Source organism: Neodiprion pinetum, chromosome 5, assembly GCF_021155775.2.
Source record: "Neodiprion pinetum isolate iyNeoPine1 chromosome 5, iyNeoPine1.2, whole genome shotgun sequence".
NCBI lineage: Eukaryota > Metazoa > Arthropoda > Insecta > Hymenoptera > Diprionidae > Neodiprion > Neodiprion pinetum.
In genome coordinates, this window is record NC_060236.1 from 30,761,360 (window position 1) to 30,782,697 (window position 21,338).

General features: G+C 37.7%; 3 protein-coding genes and 1 long non-coding RNA gene across 6 annotated transcripts; all 4 read left to right on the top strand.

The window, feature by feature from the left end:
* The first annotated feature begins 6 nt into the window (after positions 1-6).
* On the top strand, positions 7-941 carry LOC138190991 (uncharacterized). Its single transcript, XR_011177178.1, has 2 exons — positions 7-365; positions 711-941. It is a non-coding gene; the product is annotated as an uncharacterized lncRNA (long non-coding RNA).
* Positions 942-1,363: 422 nt separating this feature from the next.
* LOC124219861 (Rap1 interacting factor 1) lies at positions 1,364-13,242 on the top strand. 2 transcript variants are annotated; one of them, XM_046628055.2, is made up of 15 exons: positions 1,364-2,865; positions 2,972-3,175; positions 3,265-3,559; positions 3,669-4,006; positions 4,108-4,687; positions 4,805-5,004; positions 5,226-5,366; positions 5,453-5,618; positions 5,924-6,131; positions 6,282-6,508; positions 6,824-7,231; positions 7,326-8,939; positions 9,148-10,005; positions 10,098-11,639; positions 11,717-13,242. In XM_046628055.2, exons 1-15 carry the CDS (start codon positions 2,753-2,755, stop codon positions 12,434-12,436), a joined length of 7,614 nt encoding a protein of 2,537 aa, XP_046484011.1. In that variant the 5' UTR covers positions 1,364-2,752; the 3' UTR covers positions 12,437-13,242. The 2 variants fall into 2 exon arrangements, with proteins under 2 accessions (XP_046484011.1, XP_046484012.1); XM_046628056.2 differs by having other exon boundaries at positions 1,365-2,865; positions 7,326-8,930.
* A 131-nt stretch (positions 13,243-13,373) lies between these two features.
* Positions 13,374-16,593, top strand: LOC124219863 (uncharacterized). Of its 2 annotated transcripts, XM_046628063.1 has the most exons (8): positions 13,374-13,573; positions 13,701-13,808; positions 14,040-14,105; positions 14,199-14,314; positions 14,394-14,675; positions 14,782-14,995; positions 15,060-15,286; positions 15,360-16,593. In XM_046628063.1, the coding sequence occupies exons 1-8, from the start codon at positions 13,514-13,516 to the stop codon at positions 16,330-16,332; spliced, it is 2,046 nt and encodes a 681-aa protein (XP_046484019.1). In that variant the 5' UTR covers positions 13,374-13,513; the 3' UTR covers positions 16,333-16,593. The 2 variants fall into 2 exon arrangements, with proteins under 2 accessions (XP_046484019.1, XP_046484020.1); XM_046628064.1 differs by lacking the exons at positions 14,040-14,105; positions 14,199-14,314.
* Positions 16,594-16,704: 111 nt separating this feature from the next.
* LOC124219865 (metalloendopeptidase OMA1, mitochondrial-like) lies at positions 16,705-20,092 on the top strand. Its single transcript, XM_046628069.2, has 7 exons — positions 16,705-17,622; positions 17,726-17,865; positions 18,299-18,472; positions 18,568-18,675; positions 18,858-19,058; positions 19,133-19,309; positions 19,410-20,092. Exons 1-7 carry the CDS (start codon positions 17,271-17,273, stop codon positions 19,503-19,505), a joined length of 1,248 nt encoding a protein of 415 aa, XP_046484025.1. The 5' UTR covers positions 16,705-17,270; the 3' UTR covers positions 19,506-20,092.
* Positions 20,093-21,338: the final 1,246 nt, after the last annotated feature.

The following is a 21,338-nucleotide window of genomic DNA, read 5'->3' on the forward strand; positions in this document are numbered from 1 at the left end:
CAAAAATCACATTCCATATCCTTGAAAGTAACTCGGAGTTATACCGATGCAATTATTTTATTCGGACTGAATATGTAATTGCAGGCCAGATGTAGTGATTATCCAACCACATCAGATAGAGTGAAAAGATCATTTTCGAATAAGTAGCAAAATCAGGTTTTTTCTAACCCATTTCAAAATCGACTTGATCTTGGGCATTGCAATCGTTACCCAGCTTAACCTAACAAGTCTAACAACGACCTCGACATAGCATCTCTTCTGGGCAAATTAAACATTGGCACTTGGCAACAAGCTAGACAACACGCTAGAATCCCCGAGTGGTGCCATCTGTAATTAGTTTTTGCGGAAAAACATTCAGAAAAATGGTAACAGTGCATGTCTTGAATTGCAAATTTATTTTTCTGTAACAAAATTTTTTCCGGTCACTTCTCGCAAATTACGAATATACGTGTGCCGAAGTAAATTTTAATACCTCGTTAAGTTACATTTTCCGTACGGTCAAGACAAAAATGAAGATGTGAGCTAGCTATGCTTGCGCCATCTAAGATTGTGATGTAAAAATCTTGTTTAACACTAGATTATTCGTGTGAAGATTCATGTGTTGAATTGGTACATCAGATGTTGAATATTGAACTTCTCAAGCAAACCCGCGCATCTTCCCGACAGTAATACGTTCAAGTATTTTAATAGGATTTTATTCAACTTTTCAGATTTACGATAATGTCTTGCAAAGCGGCGTGGACTGGATTAAACTACAGCATCCAGATAACCATGATATGACGCTGATATCTTGATTACATAATATAAAATTGTATATTTCGCGTTGTTAGCTCAAAGTTCGAAACATAAACTGTGAATTAGACTTCCAAATACAATGTATGTCTTTTTGGACACGTGACCGACAATTACAATCTCTTAATCCTATTCTCGGTTTAGAGCAATGGCTACGTCAAAAACTGATCTGCCATATTGAAAGTATTTACATTCAGAACTAGAAACGTGAGTGCCCAAAATGGAACTGTATCAATGTGTTTTTAGAATAATATATCGTGGGACATGGGTTCTTGAATAGAACCCAATAGTCATTGAATGGAACAGAAAAAAGCACAAGATATCGATTCTCTTGCTCTCTAATTACCATGCCTCTAATTCCTATGTCAAGAAAAACATAGTACACATAACAGGTCTTTTTATTGCCACAACACTCTCCCAGACTTCCTGTACTAGTCGAAAGAGCATAACTTTGAATTGGTACTATATTTCTTAGCCTGGAAAGCGCAGAAAAGTGTAGTAGCTATGATAATACTAGCAGTTAAAAACCTAACCCAACCTTACCTCAAGTTCCTAGTTAGTCAACTCCGTTGGACGAGGGTAGGAAGCCAATGGGAGTGAGGAATGGGAAGTGATCCAGATCAATTTATTGACCCAACTATTTTCCAAACGGGATCATCCGGAAGCTCTAATATTCGTTTGATCATAGCCCTGATCGAGTAGCCAGTGTTCAAGAAATCGTTTAGACTTTAGCGCAGTTGCAAAAGCGCTGGGCGAAATACTGACGTGAAAGTCTATAGCGCCGAAGGTGCTTTCGGGGTGGTAATTTTACTCGACAAGTAGCGCCCTGAAACCTCATTCGCGGGATTTTCTGTCGCCTTCGTTTTGTTCGGTAAGCCTAGATGACCACGACCGGTATCCGTCAACTCGATTTGATGCCGCGTTGCGGCACTAACAATAAATAGCTGAACTGATCAAACCGCCCGATACCTCGTTAATCCTCCTCAACACTGGCCATCGGACGTTGCCCAGCGGACGTGCGATATACTGTCACAACCTGTCCCGACCTGCTAGCCTGTTTCGTCCTGTCGTCACGGGCTCCCCCCCGCCCCGCTCCCGACCTTTCCACTTTATGGTTAAGGCATACACTACTGGAGGTAGCTTCGCGTGCACATAAAATGTAGCGGAGGAGTGAGAGAGAGAGAAAGAGAGGTATACGTTGGTATATGATCTATCTCTCCCGCTCTACGCCTGATTGGCCGTTACGTTTCCTCTCAGCCAATCAAACGCAGAGTGAGAGGGACGGAGTAACCCCAAAATATATGTATCTCTCTCATCACTTCGGCTGCATTTGTCGCGAGGTCGATGGGATGGGTAGCTCCCTCCAGTAGTATATGCCCTAAGCCCTCCCCCCGCAAAGCTCCCTACGCGCCTTGATTTCGCCAAAACAAACCAAGATCTCTTCGCGCCGTCGTCGTAATAATTTGTGCCGGACGAACCGGGGGCAACGTCGACCAGTGATTATTTCTAGTTTGATAAACCAGAGCGAGCTGAAAGACCGCGAAGCAGGCGAGAGACTTCACTCTGCTGACAATGGACGCGGAGCCAATCCGCTGACAAGAGCAAATATTTTTCAACCTCTTCGCACAGCAAACGTCTCAGCAGCAACGGTCCTGAGACTATCGGCAAAAAATTGCGCTCTGCGCGTCGTTCTGTTGTTTATACAAACACGAACTTACACAACTTACGCACGACCACGATTTAGGGCGATTTCGAAATCACTCGTGCACTCACGCACACAAGCCGGCGTCGAAGCGAATCCCCGTAAAAAAGTTTGCCAAGAGGCCGAGTGCCTTGGAGAAAAGTGTCATATTTCCGTCACGTGGACGGGCGGCATTCGCGGCTTCCTCGAGTCATTGAGCGATGTGTCAGACAACTGCCGCGTGAATTTATCTGGATACAGTAAAAACAACCGGCGTCAATGTCGTCCAGCAGGTCAGAGTTTAGGAGGAGCCAGGTCTTCACGGCGGTCAGGACTCTGCGCGGTTCTTTGGACCCTCAAGAAATATGCGAGGCGTTGACCTGCATTCAGAGGTGATAAAATCTTCAAACTATCTTACTTTACTCGTTTTTTCTCGCATTAACCGTACCGCTGTTGATGAAGTAACGACAGGAAATTTTAATCGATCGGTGATTTTAGCGCCGTTGCCAGGCCTGGAGCTGTGGACTCTCTTTCCGAGGGACAATTGAAGGAAATATGCAAATTAGTTCTCTCAGCTTTCACCAGTGGCAAGGAAATTCTCTACCCTGAAGCGAGTTGCACTTTGGCTGCCATTCTTCGATCATGCAGAGATCGCAAGCTCAATTTATTCAGTGAACTGATGCGCGTTAACTTTGAGGCGAGGTGCGATTACCCAATGAATACTAATCAGCTATCGTTTCCTGTGTGACCATTTTATGGCTCAGTTCGTCATTTTTTTATATATTTTTCAGGCTCAAAATATTCCAGCTCTTTGAAGGGCTTCAGGATGAAGCAGTGAAGGCGTTATCTTCTGATAAATACATTGTTGACTTTCTCAAGGATTGCATGAACTCAGTAACTGCTGAAAAAATGGATTGGATTGCTCCAGACGCTTGCGTTGATAACATAAAACCCCTGCAAATTGTTGAGTATAAAACATTGTCCACTATGGAACAGGTAGAGGAAAAAATCGTCGTCTGTGTACTGAATTTGCTGTATAGACTTTACAAATTATCTACTTCCACCACTTACGATGAATGTGCAAAGGTGGGTCTTGCTATTTTCATCATTCTAACCATGTCAAGCTGGTGCAACGTTTATTAGACCACTGACCCTTTCTGATGACTTGATGATCTATCTAATAATGTTCTTTCAGTTCAGTGGTATGTTTTTGGACAAAGTGGCAACCTTGGCTTACATGGGTCACAAACGACAGCGAGGTCCGGCAATACAAGTACTCCAGGTTCCTAACATGGGAAATCGCATACGCATTAGTTCACCTACTGTATGGCAAGACTACAAAACCATGTTGCAGAATACTTATTGTAAACGCATGTCAATTTTAGTATCTGCCTGTGAACCTGACTGGTCTGTGCTCTGGACTACTAGCATTCAGCTCCTCGGCACAGAACTTCATCGCGGAGCTGGTCTCATAAATAACCTGCTTAGTGTCGAGGAGAAAGCATTTAAATCTGTGGATACGGTTGTACGCAGGTAAAGTGAAATGCGTGGCAAATGTTTGACAAGAAACTGCAACATAGTCAGTATTATTCAAGTGACACAATTTTCTAAACTTTTAAATACTTTTTACACAGGCAAGCTTTTTTATCATGGAACCTGATAGTGGACAACTTTGCCCTTGACGAACAGGAGCTTGCTACTGTCAGACGAATTAAGCTACTCTGTATACCATTGAATGCTAAGAACAGTAAAACTGAGATGATGACTATGACAAAACTTACGGTTTGGTGGCATCTGATCTACAAGCTGTTCAAGCATATTGAAAAATTTACTAGCCCAGTACTTACTCAGTTCCTTAACTTTTGTTTTGGTCCACTTGGTGACACGCCACTTTTATCATCGAAATTCAACGTTGTTCCTTCGCCCGGCAAGAGATTTTACAAAACTAAATTTATCGCAATTGACGCACTCTTGCAACTTTTGTCTGCAAATGAGAAAGATTTGGAATTAACGAAATCTTCACTAGAAGAAAAACTTCCATCTCCTGTCAGTGCCGAAGTATTTAAGCTATGTTACAAAACGTTTGTACACTGCGTTGGTGAGGCAATGCTTGCCTTGACTCACATGGAATTGGAAACAAGAGGTGAAATAATTGCCGTCTTTTGGAAAACTCTCCTTGCTCGAACTAAGGATATCGAAGATGGCGCTGCACTGGTAGGTTACTATTTATGTGATTACAAAATATCTCATTGTAAAATGAAAATAACAACTGGTTGCAAAATCAATCAGTCTCTTCAACAATTTTTTTTTTCCTTTATATATATGTTTTAGTCACAAATACACAAAGAAATTATATTGCTCTTCATGGCATTGGGGGAGTATATCGAAACTAAACCAATCATCAGGGATACCATGCTGGATATTATTATACCGAGCCTTGAGTCTCTACCGGCTTATATATTTAATTTTGACACAATGGTCGATCTAATGACTATTTTTATAAAACCGTCAATGTTGAGTAAAATCGACAGGTACGTAGGATATATCTCGTTAACTAGTGTCTAAAAGACTAGTGTCGTGTTTGCTTGAAAGTAACATCTTACATATTTTATATAAGTCTAGATCATAGAAATTTCTGTTACATGACGACGTTGTAGATTTAAAATAATAAATTTAAACTACATTAAACTATTCTTTCTGCTGATTACAGCAATATGATCGTCAATATATTATTTTTTTAATCTATTTAAAGGACACACCATGATTTAATCAAATACCTGCTCTGGCGAGGAGTCAAACCATCTGAGCAAATATCTTATGTACCAAACGCATTTGAAGTGATTAAAAAGCTAGTTGAGCAACTTGAATCAGTAAATACTATTCCCGAAAACTCGTAAGTTATGTTTATATTGAAGAAGAAAATTAGAATCGGATTATTCAAGCATAATCTGTTATTATAACGGAAATTTATTTCTGCAGAAATGGTTTGTTTGTACTATGGTGTATTCTCTGTGAGATGGTAATTAAATACATGAATGATGGGAAGGAAGTGAACGAAGGTGATGCAGCAGCACATGACTTTAAAACCATTCAAACTTTGATGAAGTTCCCGTTTACACGTAATCTAGTAACTGATGTACGGAATGTGAGTGAAAAAATTTGTTTATGCTTCATCTTTGATAGCTATAAATTAATTTCATTTTTGTTTTTATTTCTTATTTTCTACTTGAATGTTGAGTGATCCTATGATTGTTATCCTTTAAAGTTGATTTCTGTTTCAAGTTTATAGTGCCAAAATGTTAGATTTTCTTTTACTGTAACAATATTTTTAAGTATCTGTTGAGGTAAAGCGTATAAGAAGAAAAAAGAATCAGGAAAGCATGGAAAGTAAAGACCCATTATGTTCGTGTTTATTATTATTTCGTTAATGTAATTATACGGTAATTGTAGATCAAGAAGATTGCAGTTACGTGGAAAAATCTTTACGGACAATTCGATCTTCAAGCTAATCTAGTTTCTACAGTAAAGCCCAACGAATTTGTATCATTAGCAATTTCTATGATACAAGATGGCATTGATTCAAATGAACGATACGCCGGCTTTGCCGTATCTTGCCTGGACGGAATATTGACAACAATGAATTACAAGCACGTGCTTGGTAGGAAAAAAGAAAATATTACTTATTCGCGTTTTAGACTGATCCCATTTTGTACCCGATGTACATACAATGAGTATTGAAATTTGATATCCGTATTTGCAAACGAGTTTAAGCATTATTCAATATTATTTTGTGTTCTTTTTTTTTTAGACACAAATGGATTCCTGCCCATAGTCAGACTTATCAACAATTTATGCATAATCAACTTTCGAGTGAAAAATTTCAAGGACACTGAGGTTGCGCTTAGAGAACTATCATCTGTATTGATAACCCTTTATGGACATGCGCCCAGCAAAGTAGCGACATGCTTGGAAGCAGTACGGCCTGCACTTGAACACATGCTGGGACCTTGCAAAGAAGAGAGTTTAGTGAAAGAGGTAATCAGAACTTGCTTATCGGCAGTGTAAATTAAATATTGACAGTTTTCAGAACCCTGGAAAATTCGCAATGTCAGTGATCGTAGCTAATACCTAGAATTGAACATATTTCAAAATGAAACTTGAGAGCAAAACGTGAGATATTGTTTTTCTTTTCACTTTTTAATCATCCCTGATAGATTTTATGTAGTATAAAGATTGAATAAAGAAATCGTAAATCATAAACTTAAACACACTCGTATCTAATATTAATAAAATGTAAAGCCATTTTGTTTTCATCTGGTATTTGTAGAACTTGATATCCTGTAATTCTAGATCATGAGTACCTGGGAAACAATCATGAGCATTTTCAAAGGGCTTGGAGCGATCTTATCGTCAACGATGATCGTGTCATTTCAAAAAGCTTTCCAACTGGCCCTCCGTCACCAAGAATTTGAAATCGTGTCTCAAACGCTTTCTTGTCTCGATTTGGATGAGTACAGGAACAAACCTTTGGTGAAAAAACTTATAAATGATGCCAAATCGGATAAAGTTAAACAAGAATCTACTGGCTTAACTCTACCAGAAAATGGAGATAAGCAAACTCCTAAATTCCCAAAACAGACTGGCAGCTTTCTCAACCGCAAAATCCCCAGCCCTAAGCCTATCACACCTGGCCCTGGTCCAAGCCACATATCTAAAAATGCAGCGAAGTGTCCATATTTTCCTGACCCTGATTCACAGGTACGTGACTATTTTGTCTAATTATCTTAATATACAACCAGTATTTAATCCTGACTGATTTTGTAGATAAATAGCTGCGATTTCTTCATTACAGGAATACGTTGTTATAAAAAATGACTTTAAATTCGACGCCAATCGGCTTACAGAGCATCAAAAAGAGTCGCTGTTGAGAAGACGGGAGGATATTCCAGCACTCTATAACGACCTTTCACAGTCCTACTCTCAAGACACACAAAAGATCCAAGAATGGTTTGACAAAGAGAAGAGCAAGATTGTTAACCAGGATACAACATGTAAATTGAATAGCACCAATGCCCTTGGTGCAGGTGATAAGAATACAAATATCGGAGAAGCAAATAAAGAAAACAAACTTGATCCAGGTCAAACAGTTGTTACCGAAACTAGTGAGACTTCCAGTAAGGTGCAGACGAAGGAAGTTGAGGGTGAAAAAATTAAGAATGGAGAGAATATAAAAATCACTGAAAATCCATCGACCTGTGAGAGAATTTCGCCAACTATCGAGTCCTCTAAGGATGTTGAGACCAATCTATTAATAGCAAAAAAATTGAACTTCGAATCGTTGACTGAATTTCCCAAGGAGGCATCTTCTGAGAAAAAATCGATCGAAACACCTTCAACTTTGCAAAACCCAAATACGTCTGAGGAAAAGTCTAAGCACGTTAAAGAGGCCACTAAGAGAGGAGTAAAGCGGAAAACTACAGGGTCGGACAGCGACAGCGAAGGAAACATTTGCATCAGCAGAAAACTCAGAAAATCAATTCTTCCGATAGTCAGTGATACCCAGAGTGATTCTGATAGCATTCAGTCAACGGAGAGTGAGAAGGACAAAAAGCCCTTAAGCAAGAGGACAAAAACTGAAATGTCACGTCTCAGGATCAACATGGTATTTGGGAATGATCAATTTCTCAATCATCCTGGTCGCAGACGATCTAAAGTAAACTATGAGGACGAGGGGGAGGCAAAGACGGATGAATGCGAGTCATGTGAGACATCCAAAACCACTAGAAACAGCAAAACCATTCGCGCTAAAGGTACGGTAAAGGAAATCAAATCTGACCCTGGGTCTCAATCTTCGCAAAAACGGAAGCTTAGAAATTCGAAAAGCTCAGCACTTGACGAAATGTCGACGGAAAAGAAAACCGTGGAAAAAAAAACGATGGAAAAGAATACAGTGGAAAAGAAAACGATGGAAAAGAATATAGTGGAGAAGAAAACGGTGGAAAAAAAATCGGAAAAGAAATTAGAGAAAAAATTGGTAGATAGCCCCAGTTCTGAAGACTCGACAAACCCTGTTTCTCATGAAAATACTACAAAAAAAAATCTGAGTGATAAATCTGAATCTAAAGATAGCAATGAGATTCAGGAGCTGGCAAAAGAGCCAGATCTTAATATCACGGAAAATGAGTCTCAAGAGTCAGCTTCTCAGAATTTAACCAGTGACTCGGAAGAAATTGTTGAAAGTTCGCAAGCATCCTCTACCAGTGGTTCGTCAATGTTGGACAAAAAATATAGCAACAAGCAATGTTTTATTAGGATCAACAAAATGCAAAGCTTACAACCTGGCCAAACAATCGAACTTGATGTTGGAAATGAAAAAACTAAGATCATAAAGGGTCCCGAACCTGACAGCCCGTTCAAAGTATGCACATCTGAGACAACCGAGGTTTCACTGAGAGAAGTATGTTCGGTAAAATTTATGTTTTTATTTAATAAAATCAGAATTGTACAATTAATTTCGATTTTGTCAATTCAACAATCTCATAAGGCTCTACTCCTCATTTGATGTGATTAGCCTGCTTTTCCTTGTTCGGTTTTTACCGCCCGTTACAATTTTAAAATGTAAATTTACATTTCTTGTTATTGTGCAGTGAGTAATAATTGTATTTATCTGTTAGTCTGTTAGCGAGAATAACATCGATGCAGAAAAGATGGAAGAGGAGAAGGAAGAGAAAGAGAATACTGCCTTGCAAAATATTAAGGAAATTGACGATACAACTACAACTCCAGAAATAATAGTGCTGACTGAACCTGTTGTGACAGCTGAGGCGAAAACTACGTCGCCAGAATTGAGACCATCCCTGGCAACTGACGTTTCCTTGTCACCAATTAGACTTCCTAGCTCGCTGTTAAGCTCATGCTCACCTAAAACCTGTCAGAAACGATATTCTAAACTAAGAACAGTCACACCACAGGGACGTACAGCTCACATGCTGGGCCTTGTAACTAAACAAGCGTTAGCAGAGACCAAGTCCAGTGTTTCGCTGGATGAAGATCTTGCTTCGAGTTCTAAAAAGGTCAAGGAAAACGAAGAGGAGCCTGCTGCAGGAAAAAAAGATCGGTTCTTTGTTCTTAAGGAACCGGAACGACTTGGAAGTCCGTCTGGTAGCAGACAGGAAAAAATATTTAACAAGATGAGAACCACTCCAGATAAGGATGCGTTGTCACAGACAATGACGAATCATTTTGGTAACTTGAGAAATGACGGGGAGAAATCGTCACTGGTAAAGATAATGGACATGGAACACACTAGTACAGATGGTACACTGATTGATCGGACTGGTGACTCGAACAGAGAAAAGACTGACGAAGAAAACAATGCCTCGCTCGCTCAAGACAGAGAGGCACTTCCCATACTTGAGTGGTCCAGCGCCAATCCACCATCCTTAACTGCCTCGCCATCGGCCAGCATTCTCAAACGACAGCGGCAGCTACAGATTGAAAATGATGCTGAGAGTCCAACTGTTGCGTGCAAGGTAAGCAGAATTCTTTTTTTCTTATTTACCTATGACAATCAATTGACACAGATAAAACAATGAGTTGTTCTTGTTTACTTTCGTGACTTCAGAGAAAACGAGTCAGTTTTGCCGATCCTCCAGTCTCTAAAGAAATGGGGTACGAGATAACTACCTCAACATCCCCCCACCGTATGAGCAAACTTTCCTCAGGATCGCGTATTTTCGTCCCACGCAAGGATTCTCCAATACGCTTGAAGCAGACAAAGATTAAAACCTTCCAAAGTTCTGGACAGTTTGATAAAGAACAGGAAATGGAAGTTGATAAATCTTTAAATCCAACCGATTCCCAGGTCATCGATGGGATATTAAATGAGGGCAAATGTAGTTCGAAAACCGAGGCTGACTCTGATAATCTGACAGTAACATCTCAGGAAACCCAAAATCAGACTTTAGGTATTGTCAACAATAGTAACAATCAGATTTCACTGTCAGAGCGCGGAAACGATTCCGCAAGAGTGACCCTTGATAATTTGACGATGGAAATAGAAATAGCAGCCGGATCTCCGAAATCGAAGTTCAAAACTAAAGATGCCAAAGATATAATGGAACAAGATGTAAACGTGTTGGAGAAGCAAAATATTGAGGAGACTGAAACCCAGCAAGACATATTTGAGATCGTCAATACTGCCCCAGTCATCGACAAGTGTAAAAGTTTGCCAAAAAGAGACCAAAAGACGAGCCCCACCTTGGGGAACAAGACTTCACAAGACGACAGCAGTCTGAGATATATTGAAATGAACGTACCGACGAATCCCACTATCCAGGAATGTCTAACGAGAAAAGAAAGCTCGTGCATAGATGATCTTGAGGACACAGTTGACATACAAAATGTGACAGGACTCAATTCGACTACTAATTCCGAGGAATTGTTCGCCAGCAAACCCGTCAGGACCAGCACACATGCTAATGATGCCGGACAATCAGCTGAATTTGACACTCTTCCTGTGACAGATTCAGTTTTTTCCAATTTACCATTCAGCCAGAGCAGCCAGGTCACCAATGACACTATGGAACTTGACCAGCCAGAATTGCTGGATTCTGCATGCCCGATATTCCCCACGTTGATAGAGTCTAGTGAACCAATCGATTCGATCGTAGGATATCTTGCCGATCCTCTGTGGAAGTCACACCTGTCTAACTACTTTCAAACAAAGGGCATTGAAACAGTGGGAAATCTTGCTCAGCTAAGCGAGCGTGAAGTTAATTGGATACCGGTGAAACGGAGCCCTAAGGTCCCCTTTGTTAAGAGTGTATTAGAGCATTTCGAAAAGACGGCTGTCGTCAGCTTGCCATCTCTCGGAACTATGGATAACACATCGCAGTCGTCGGTCGGCATTACCCCTACCACATCTCCTGACTTGTCATTGACTAGCTCTACGCCTATCGCTCAGTCTTCCTCCCTTTGTCCACCCCTAGTTAAACTGAAAGTTAGAAATTCAATGAATGATTGTGTAACATGTCCTAAGAAACTGACTAAATCTACAGAAACTCAAGTGTCGATTGAGGAACTTCTGGACGAGGTTGATGCTTCGGTTACACTTAAAAGTGCGATAAAAAGATGCTCGGCGGAAAATATTATCGCTAATTATAGGGTAAGTGATACGATTGAAAATTATTTACTTTAAAGAATTATTGGTTGATTTATTTGTGTATCTTTTGTTTCTTCCAGTTGAAGATGAAAAACATGGCTGACGAAGACCTTGAACGTGCAACTATAAAAATGCTTGGAATACAGCCAAAGACTAGCGTTGACGCGCATCTAAAAACTGCATGTCGAGCCTCAGGATTAGAAAAAGTCCTGGGTAGACTGCCGGACATTTTCAGCCATGACAAAAATTTCTTTACGAAACTTTTGGGAGCGTATCGTCGTAAAATCCAAGCTGCAGACTGCATGCAGGCGTTGGATTTTGAGGAGATTAAAACTGCTATCAACAAGCGTTGCACGTCGTCAGATCTTGCGGAATTGCTTTCAAGAAAACTCAAGGAAGAGGCAGATGCTGGTATAACTACACCAATGACTGAATTGTCCAGCCTTCAAGCGATGCTGAAACGTATGCCCAAAGATTTGATCATCAGTCACACAGTCGCCAATGAGGAACTCATCTCCCCACTCATCGTATTGGACATTGCCCTACAGAACAACAGTCCTGCTGACATATGTTCGGCCCTAGAAGGACAGCCAAGCACTGTACGAAATCGTATTTTCAGCGAGCTATGCACCATTCAGGCCTTGACGACACATATAGAAGAGAAAAATTTATCCGATGATGCATTAACAGAGCTGTTGAAAGTGGTGGCCAAAAATTTGGATACGACAAGACTCCTTGACGTGTTCAATGAGACTTTAAAAGAGAAATTCACCCAGCTGAAACCGCCGTCAAATACGTAGGTCTTACACTGCCCCCTTGTACTTTCAATACTTTTTTTTCCGTTTCGTTTATTGATTTATGGATAATAGGAATATTTTTATTTTCCAGTCAAATGTTATTTTCCTTAAATAGCTTATTTCTTTCTTGAGTTTATGAACTTTGATACCACGCTGATTGCAGTTCTTGGTTTACAGTAATTTACTGGCGGTAAATATCGGTATTCACTCAGCAGATCTTGTGTTCCCTAAATTTAAGAATGCTGCGTTGTAAATATAAATAGTGTGTAATGATTAACGATTATTTGAATACTGATTATGCTGATTCAACTATTTGAATAATCAAATATCTTATGTTGTAGGACTAGGTACTTTATTTATGTAGTCACCTTTAAATGCATGAAAGAAAGAAGGAAAAAAATGATTAGTACCAAATACATGAATTTCAGCATTATCATTATCATTTTCATTCTTATTTATACAAATATTATCGTAATAATTGGTGAAAAATTAAAGATTGTAATGATGTCTGCAGAAGTTGACGCTTTCAAAAAACAATCTTCCCCCCCTACTTTTTACCCGTATATGCATAAAAGACATTTCTCCAAGCTAAGAATCACTAAAATTAATTAAGTACAGTGAATCGAAGTGTCGCCTGAAGCGAATACTACCGAACGTTCTCAACGCGGCACCGAGAGTATAAACATCTGCATTTTTCCGCATTATTCTCGATAAGTCAATCACTGTATGCAGCCTTAAATTCATATTGTATGTACTAGCGCGTCCAGTTTACGAATGCTTTAAAAATAATAAATCTGGGACTTTTTCAATTACTGATCTATTATTGCACTATAAATTTTACTGCTTGTTTTGTGCGTAGACTTGGCGCCTCTTAGTTCTGAGGACCAACTGAGCACCTTGTAATTGCTCAGTGACGGATCTCCTCTTGTATTTTTACGTATTTCGTGGCCATAAGCGCGATGTAAGTCTCAAATAACGACAGTTCGAAGACTTAACCTTAAAATTGTGGCAAAAAACTAACCTATAAATTTTTATGTTTATTCTTGTTTTTCCTCGGTGTGTATTTGTTTGTATTTAATTATGTTGTCAAATGGTGATACAGATTTATGTGACGAAGAAGATGAAGATGTTGTCATTGCCGTAAGTTATACGTATTTACGGAGTAAATGATAACTTCTCGATGTGTAAAAGCCACAAACAATAACAAATCAAAAAATCATACGTCTGTAATGATTTGATACTGACTTCAAGTTCCATGAAATTTCAGGGAAGCGAGCTGCATGAAGCTCTGTCCAAAATGGGATATTCGGATTACGAAGTCGTCTCAGTTCGCACTGAAGAACTATCATCCGTCACTGACAAACATATTCAGAAGGTTATTCGATTGTTGCCTGCATTTATCGTCCGATATTTGTTCCTCTTTCTCTCTTTTTATTTTTTAAATGAATTGATATTCTTGGGATTTGTTTTTCGAAACACCCAATCTCAAACACCCTGCAGGATTCAAAAGTTCGTGAACAAGAAAAAAACTTTATCCTGAAGCCACTAGAAAGTACTTTAAAACAATCGACCTAATTGTAATTTGTTCTTCGATTTCCATATCCAGGCATATATTGGCATTTATCAAGGTTTATGCAAAAACGTTTTGCGTGTTTATCAATACTTAGTCAAGGTAAGAATGTAGAGGAAACTGATTTGCTGTAATAAAATTATTGTTCGTTCAACAGTGCAGTCCCATTATTTATGTGTTCAATTTTCGTATTAGGATACCAAAGCATTGCGAAAACAATTGACCAGTATATCAGAGGCACGGTATCTCCTCGATGATCATGCAGCATTGATTAAAAACCTTTTAGATGCGAATCAAAAGATAGAACCGAGGCAAGGATTTCACTTACAATTATAGATCATGATTCGTAATCTATCATTCATAAAGTTTTGTCTTTTTCTTTAATTGCAGGCCAGCATATGGCTTACTATCTTATTTGAAATACGCAGCAGCTACTGTCGCAGGATACTATCTTGTAGTAAAGCATAGTTCGAATTCGTTAACTTGGCTGGCAACTTTTTCTGCACTTACAGCTGCTCGATACAAATATATTAACTGGCGAACAAATCGCGATTTGAGAAAACTTATATCAGAACAAACGGAGCTTTATTACACTTTCAAAAGGAGTCTGAGAATCTTGAATCAGTTTTTCAGAATTAATGCTGGTGCAAAACAGTCTGGAATGAAATTTAAGTAAGATCGTAATACGATATCTAATGAACATATGAGACAAATCAGCAAAAAGTTTGATTGAATATCGCATCATTTACTCACTTCTTATTTTAATTAATGTCAACAGTGATCTTGCTCCAGAGAAATTGAAACTATTACAACCTGTAACTGAGGATACGATGAAATCTTTACAAATTATATCCGACTTATACTACAGGACAACTTTGAATATGGTTGATCTTCTGCCAGATCCACATCGGCGAAATATTGATCTCCAAATCGCAGGTCTAAATAGAGACAGTTTTGTAAATATGGGTGAAGTAACATATGGAAGTTTGAAGGTATAAAATTCGTAATCAAGAACGACCCGTGAAATAGAACTTAAAGCCATTCTAATATTTTCAGCAATTGTTCTACAGATTCATTCTTGTTCAGTCAGAGATGCTGTTAACTTTAGCACATGTTGGTCACAGCGACCTGTCGGGTGTATGCGACGAACTAAAAAGAGCAATGAAGATGGAGAAAATTGTTTCACAGCTTCTCAAATTTACAGAGAAACACAGAATATCATTGGCAAAAGTAGTCGATGAATTTCACAATTACAGATCAGTTTCTGTCGAAGAAAAGTACAGGTATTTAATAAGAGACGTGAGACATGTGTAATTTTATTCTATAATTTGTACATTTTATTTCATTAATTTTTAGGAGAAGTTTTACTGGATCAAAATGGCAAGACCTTTATGTTCGTTTGCACCTCACTTCTCATAAGATGCAACACGCCTATAACAAGTTAACGTCGATAATGGAAGATATAGAAAACCACCTAGACAGAGGAACTAACGAATCTGAGCTTCTCGAAGCCTTGCAAATAAAACTTGACGACGTGTACAGGGATGCTGTGAAAGCTAGGGATCTAGCAGAATTAAGCACGTTAATAGTTGTGCGAATGAATCAAAAGAATTACAACCAAGAAAAGGGTAATGATAAAATGTGTGATGTTTCCAGTGGAACTTTGCGATCAGATGTTCCAATAGTCAAAGACACTGATCCAGAAATAATGGACGAAGTTTTTGAAGAATATATCCGTGAAAATTATTCAGTTGCTCTGGTAAACTGTAACATGGATGATTATTTGGAGAACAGTTCCAAGCTTGATAAGATGCTGTCTAGTAATCTTATGTCTGAGTTGAAAGAAGCCTTGATTGAAAAGCAGAAGGATACTAGGGAACGGGAATTGCGTGCGATGGAACGGATGGGTTATAAAATTCCCAATGAATCGCCCGCTGCTAATGATTCAAAACAGGATCACTCTTCAGATTCCGACAGCGAAATGGCGTCTAGAAGTTCTATTCCTTATTCAAAAGAAACATTGGAAGAGAAGGAAAAACTAATATCAAAAAGTGAAACAATTGCGCCTCTTCCGCCGCCTCCACCACCCCCTCCTCCTGATCTGATGAAACCTAAATTTCATCAGCCAAGAGTTGAAATAAAACCGGATGGGGCTGAAAATGAAAATGAAAAATCTAGATGTTTTATTCCCTTACTGCCCTCTAGGCCGATTTTGCTGCCCTCATTCTTATCTAACGAGGAAGAAACTTTTATCGGCAGTGGAGAAAATTCTGACGAAGATACCAGTACAAATGAATCTGAAGAAAAATCTGTAAATACTGGCTTGTAGATGATGTTGATTTTTAACTTTTATTAAACTTAAATCTATTTAAGTGTTTTTATCGTGTTGCAATTATTTAAGAAACGTGTTGTAAAAAAAATTGGTCAGTTTCTCCCAAGAAAGGCTAATTAAATGTTTTGATAAAATTCCTAGCATTGGTATCTATTTAGATATATTTTCTCTAGTATTCTTGTCAGAATTATAAAGATAAAAAAGGGTCATATCAAAAGAATAAAGATAATGTGTGAACGGAATTCATCATTTCAATGATTTATATAGTTCGCTTTTTTCACCCTCGACGGTATTTCTCAACTAATTTTTTTTATTAATAGCAGTATCATTATACAATCACGAGTTTATACTTCACCTAACCTCAGTATAAACTAAAAATGGAGACTGTTACTGATGTTTCCACCAAACGTTTGTGCATAAATTGATCAATCGTCGGTTTTTTTGTTAAAATATTATTGATGTGATCTGATTCACCACAAAGTTAATAATTATTTGTACTCAAACATTCGACATTGCAACGTCAAGCATAATAATTGTTTCGAGAATCTCTGGAAATGTAATTTCTTTTAGGTTATATATCCCATCATTAGTTTGACGTAATCACGAATTAAAAACATTATGCGATCGATGAAATAGTAATCGTCTTCTTACCATTCAATTTCTTGCCGGTGACTAAGTTACATGGCATTGTACTCTTTCTTGTTTCAATTTTATTTCGGTATCGAATCAACTCTTTTATGCAATATGTTTTAATCAGTGTATGTGCAGTGCCGAATAACCCACGGTTGAATTTAAATATCCCAGAGTGACACAAAGAAATTATAAATTAATATGTTTCAAGGTATATTTTTGAGACAATTTTAGTCTCTAAATTTTTAACAGTGTCATTAATATATTCTTTAAATAAATTCTAGTCAATCTCTGATAAATTGAAAATGTTTTCTACACTTCGTGGTGTTTGCTCGGCGAGCGCTAAATTTCGAAATACAAGAATTGTCACGCTCGTTAGTTTTCCAACGCGATCGGTAAAGAATTTTCCCAAGGTTCCGGTAGAGCGATGTGAGAAGCGCCTCAATATTCCCGCGCAAATTCAACTTTCGAATCGCAAATTTCACACAACCAACCGACGTGATATTCCCCCGGTTTTGGCACTAATTCTGCGACCTGTACTGCGTATTGGCGCTTTTATTTTTGGACGAACTCTGAGAAAATGGTGGGGAAAAATAGATCCAAGCGAACGCGAACAGTACGCAGCGTTTTTACGGAAGAAGAAACCATATTTATATGGTGAGTTTAGAATTGAAATTCATATACGCAGCTAATTTTTACTCTGAAAAGATGAGAATCAAAATTGAAGCAATTTTAAGTTATTAAATCTACGTACATTCAGGCTTCCTGGGAGCATTCTTCTCAATGCTTGCGATATACTATGTATTGCACATCGAAAATGCTCCAATAACAAATCGCCCGCGCTTTATAATGTTCACGAAACAACAGCAGGCTGCCTTCGAAAAATTCCAATTAGAATTGGTACGTATAACTACTCAACGTTGAAGGTATTCATGTGTGAAGGGTATCTATACATTCTTATATTAAAGAGTAAATTGTAACAAATCGCAGATGTAGGGTTTTGCAATTTGTAACAATGCAATTTCTTCCGCTACATATTGTCACGCGACTGCTTCAAATGGTCAGTGTATCAACGTTTTTTTGATTAAACAAGCAAGCTATAGAATTCAAAGACTCGAATTTACACCTGAGGTGACAATTTTCATGTGCACGATACTTCGACTTGTCCGTGTATTTTTTAGGACTTCTGTGATTGAGAATTATCTGTGCTATCTCATCGTCATATTTTGAAACAGTTGCAAAGTCAGAAATGGAGTGCCTTTATCTTTGTGTTAATTGAAAGCGACCGCACCTACAATTAAGACTGTAACTGTTTTTTTTACATCAATTACAGCATTTGGAGGAGCATATGGACAAAATCCTTCCTCATAATCATCCGGTTTATCAGCAGTTACTGAAAGTAACAACTCGGTTATTAAATGCGAACAAAGATTTACCATATATCAAAGAAAAAAACTGGACTTTGAGTGTTATTGATTCGCCAGAAAACAACGCCTTTGTTTTACCTGTTTGTATAATATAATGCTTTTATAAAATTAAATTGAATAATGTTACCAATAGACAGAAGCTGCTTGATATTCAAGTTTAATTACACTGTACCAGGGTGGAAATATCTTTATATTCACCGGCATCCTTAAGATGATTGAAAATGAGGATCAACTATCGTTCATAATAGCCCATGAAATGGCGCACTCATTGCTAAAACATGCGGTAAGAATTAATGTTGCGTGAGCGCTAAATGCACGATATATCTTGATAAAAAATAAGAATACATTATAAAGTTTCAAAATACAAATAATGGTCACAAGTGGCAAAGAATTTTTCAGAAATAGTTAAACACACAAGTATATCTTAAATTTGCAGTTAATATAGTTGATTAATATGTCATTTAGATGGAACAAGTGTCGAATGGATTCATAATAGATGTCTTGTTACTCCTGCCAATAGTAATTATCTGGGCGTTATTCCCAGACTCAATTGCATTGATTCTTCAATTAACGGGCTATCAGATTCTTAACATTTTCCACGATTTACCCTACAACAGAGCCCTGGAAAGTGAAGCTGATGAAGTTGGACTGACTCTTTCAGCCAAAGTAAGCTCAGCTTTGAGAAAAATGAGGACCTTTTCCGAATTCTGGTTTTTCTTTTTATCCTTCTCGTTATTCAGGCGTGCGTTGATGTTCGGGAGGCTGTTGTTTTTTGGAAAATGATGAGATCTCTCGAAGAATTGAACGCAGAGCCTACTAACGTCACGTGGCTCTCGACACACCCGAATCACAAGGATCGCGCAGAAAATTTAAATGGATTGATGTCGAAAGCTATCGCTTTACGTGGCAGTTATCAGGTCAAAATACATTCAATTGAATTATTATCCTACATTGTATAATAGTATTCAATAATTATCGTAATGAATAATTTTCCCCTTGTTTCACGGTGCTGAACAGTGTCCAGGACTGAGCCCAGTGGATCCAAGAAAAAAATTCGACGCACAATCGATAAAAGACGTTGAAGCCCGATTGAAACTACGAGGAGTTTTATAATTGTTATTCTAGACCACTGAATAAAGTACCTGATTCGATTGTGATCAGATAAGTACAGACTATGTCTATTCGAAGTATTAATTAAAACGTGAATGTTCCTTATACATGTCCTCTTGATAAGCAATTGTGTATCTCTCTTGACTTCTAATTTTTTTTCATATGGTTGAGAAATTTTGAGGATAGGAAAACTTTCGGTAATGTAGAAAGCGGAAAGAATCTACAAGTATTAAACATATAATCAACATCGTACGTATTTATTTATACTTAATACCTTTATAAAAATACAGCCGACATTGTTCTTGGAGTACTTCGTGTCGCTTAGACACGATTGGAAAATATTAATAGGGTTGAATGTTGATCCTTTACTACATTTTCGCTCATACATTATCCGTTCAGTGAATATCACTCGAGTTGATCAGTATTTTCTGGTTTTTCACATTCTGTTCTTTTGTCTTTCTCACTAGTAGCAATAAAATTTTGTGCAGGTATAAAGTAGTAAAATTAAATATACCTTCTTGATATCCGATATTTTATATCGAAATGGCACGAGTCACGGAATACGATAAAATCAAATAAAACTTAAATTCTGATACTGCAAAAATCGTATAATGACAACATTTGATATGAATTACAAGGACGTTTTTAATTTTTGAATTTTTTTTTACTTTTGTATCTGTTTGTAAATTGATTTTAAAATTAGTCCTAGATAGGTTTTAAAAATACGCCCTAATTCCTCGTTCTTCTGTTCTTGGTCTGAATATTTTACATCACTTGCGAAAACGATTGGTCATAAATATATAAACAAATTTTAAATAACGAAACCTATCGAGCTGTTCCTCTTAGAAACCGGCAACTAGTAGGCTGATGAAAACGTGAGAAGCGTTGCTATCAATTTATCTTTTAAAACCGAAGTATGCTTTAACGAAAGATTAGCGCCACATGTCGTAATATTTTGACACTAAATTATCTACATATTTCTTTTGATGTTTGATAATCCTGAGACTTGAGTTTCAACAAATTTATAAGGCACTATCGAGCGTAAAATGATCGTGCCTAACATTAAGCATAAGTAAAAAAGAAGGGTACTAGACAATCACATTATTGTACATACCTATCAAACATATACGTATGTATGTATAAGGTATAAAGCGAAAATTTCAAAGCGATGTTCAGTTAGGATTTAGGCCATCAGATTATTCAAATTATCATCAAATATTTACCATTACGATTTTATAGTCGTATGTGAATGGAATACATATGTCTGTATCACGTGTTTCAACAGTATTGAAGTTTTTTGGAGGAAACAAAAAAGCAAAAACCTACAGGCGAAAATCAAATAAATTAATACAAGGGTGAACGGAATCTTGCGTTAATTTTACATTCGAAATAATATAGCGTTGTCGAACCTGGAATTAAAACTGGAAAGTATTGAACCTGTTGCAATTAATTTTTTTTTTTTTTTCACGCACGAATCATCGTTTCAAAAGAAACAAGTGAATACTGATATTAAATTTTTCTGTATAATATATATAACAGCATGATTAAAAATGTATCTAACAATAAGACTACAATACTCAACGACACTTCTACTCGTCTCAGACACCAACTTGTCATATATTTTATCCGTAACAAACCCGAAGAATAATGCACTAATCATAAAGTAGATAGTAATACTGAATTCTATAATTTATGTACGTTGGATAACAGTTTCCTCTGTTTGAAAATCATGTTGCGAGAAACGAGATATCAAAGATACTAAAAGAAGATGTAATACGAAAAATGAAAAACTAAGAACAAATAAAAACAATTTTCATTCTTAAGTGGGATTTAGGC

Coding starts and splice junctions, on each gene's coding strand:
- LOC124219865 (XM_046628069.2), top strand. CDS start 17,271: ATGTTTTCTACACTTCGTGGTGTTTGCTCGGCGAGCGCTAAATTTCGA. Junction 17,623..17,725: donor GAAGAAACCATATTTATATG/GTGAGTTTAGAA, acceptor ACGTACATTCAG/GCTTCCTGGGAGCATTCTTC. Junction 18,473..18,567: donor ACAACGCCTTTGTTTTACCT/GTTTGTATAATA, acceptor ACACTGTACCAG/GGTGGAAATATCTTTATATT.
- LOC124219863 (XM_046628063.1), top strand. CDS start 13,514: ATGTTGTCAAATGGTGATACAGATTTATGTGACGAAGAAGATGAAGAT. Junction 13,809..14,039: donor CTGACAAACATATTCAGAAG/GTTATTCGATTG, acceptor TTCCATATCCAG/GCATATATTGGCATTTATCA. Junction 14,676..14,781: donor CAGTCTGGAATGAAATTTAA/GTAAGATCGTAA, acceptor TAATGTCAACAG/TGATCTTGCTCCAGAGAAAT.
- LOC124219861 (XM_046628055.2), top strand. CDS start 2,753: ATGTCGTCCAGCAGGTCAGAGTTTAGGAGGAGCCAGGTCTTCACGGCG. Junction 2,866..2,971: donor GCGTTGACCTGCATTCAGAG/GTGATAAAATCT, acceptor CGGTGATTTTAG/CGCCGTTGCCAGGCCTGGAG. Junction 6,132..6,281: donor GAATTACAAGCACGTGCTTG/GTAGGAAAAAAG, acceptor TTTTTTTTTTAG/ACACAAATGGATTCCTGCCC.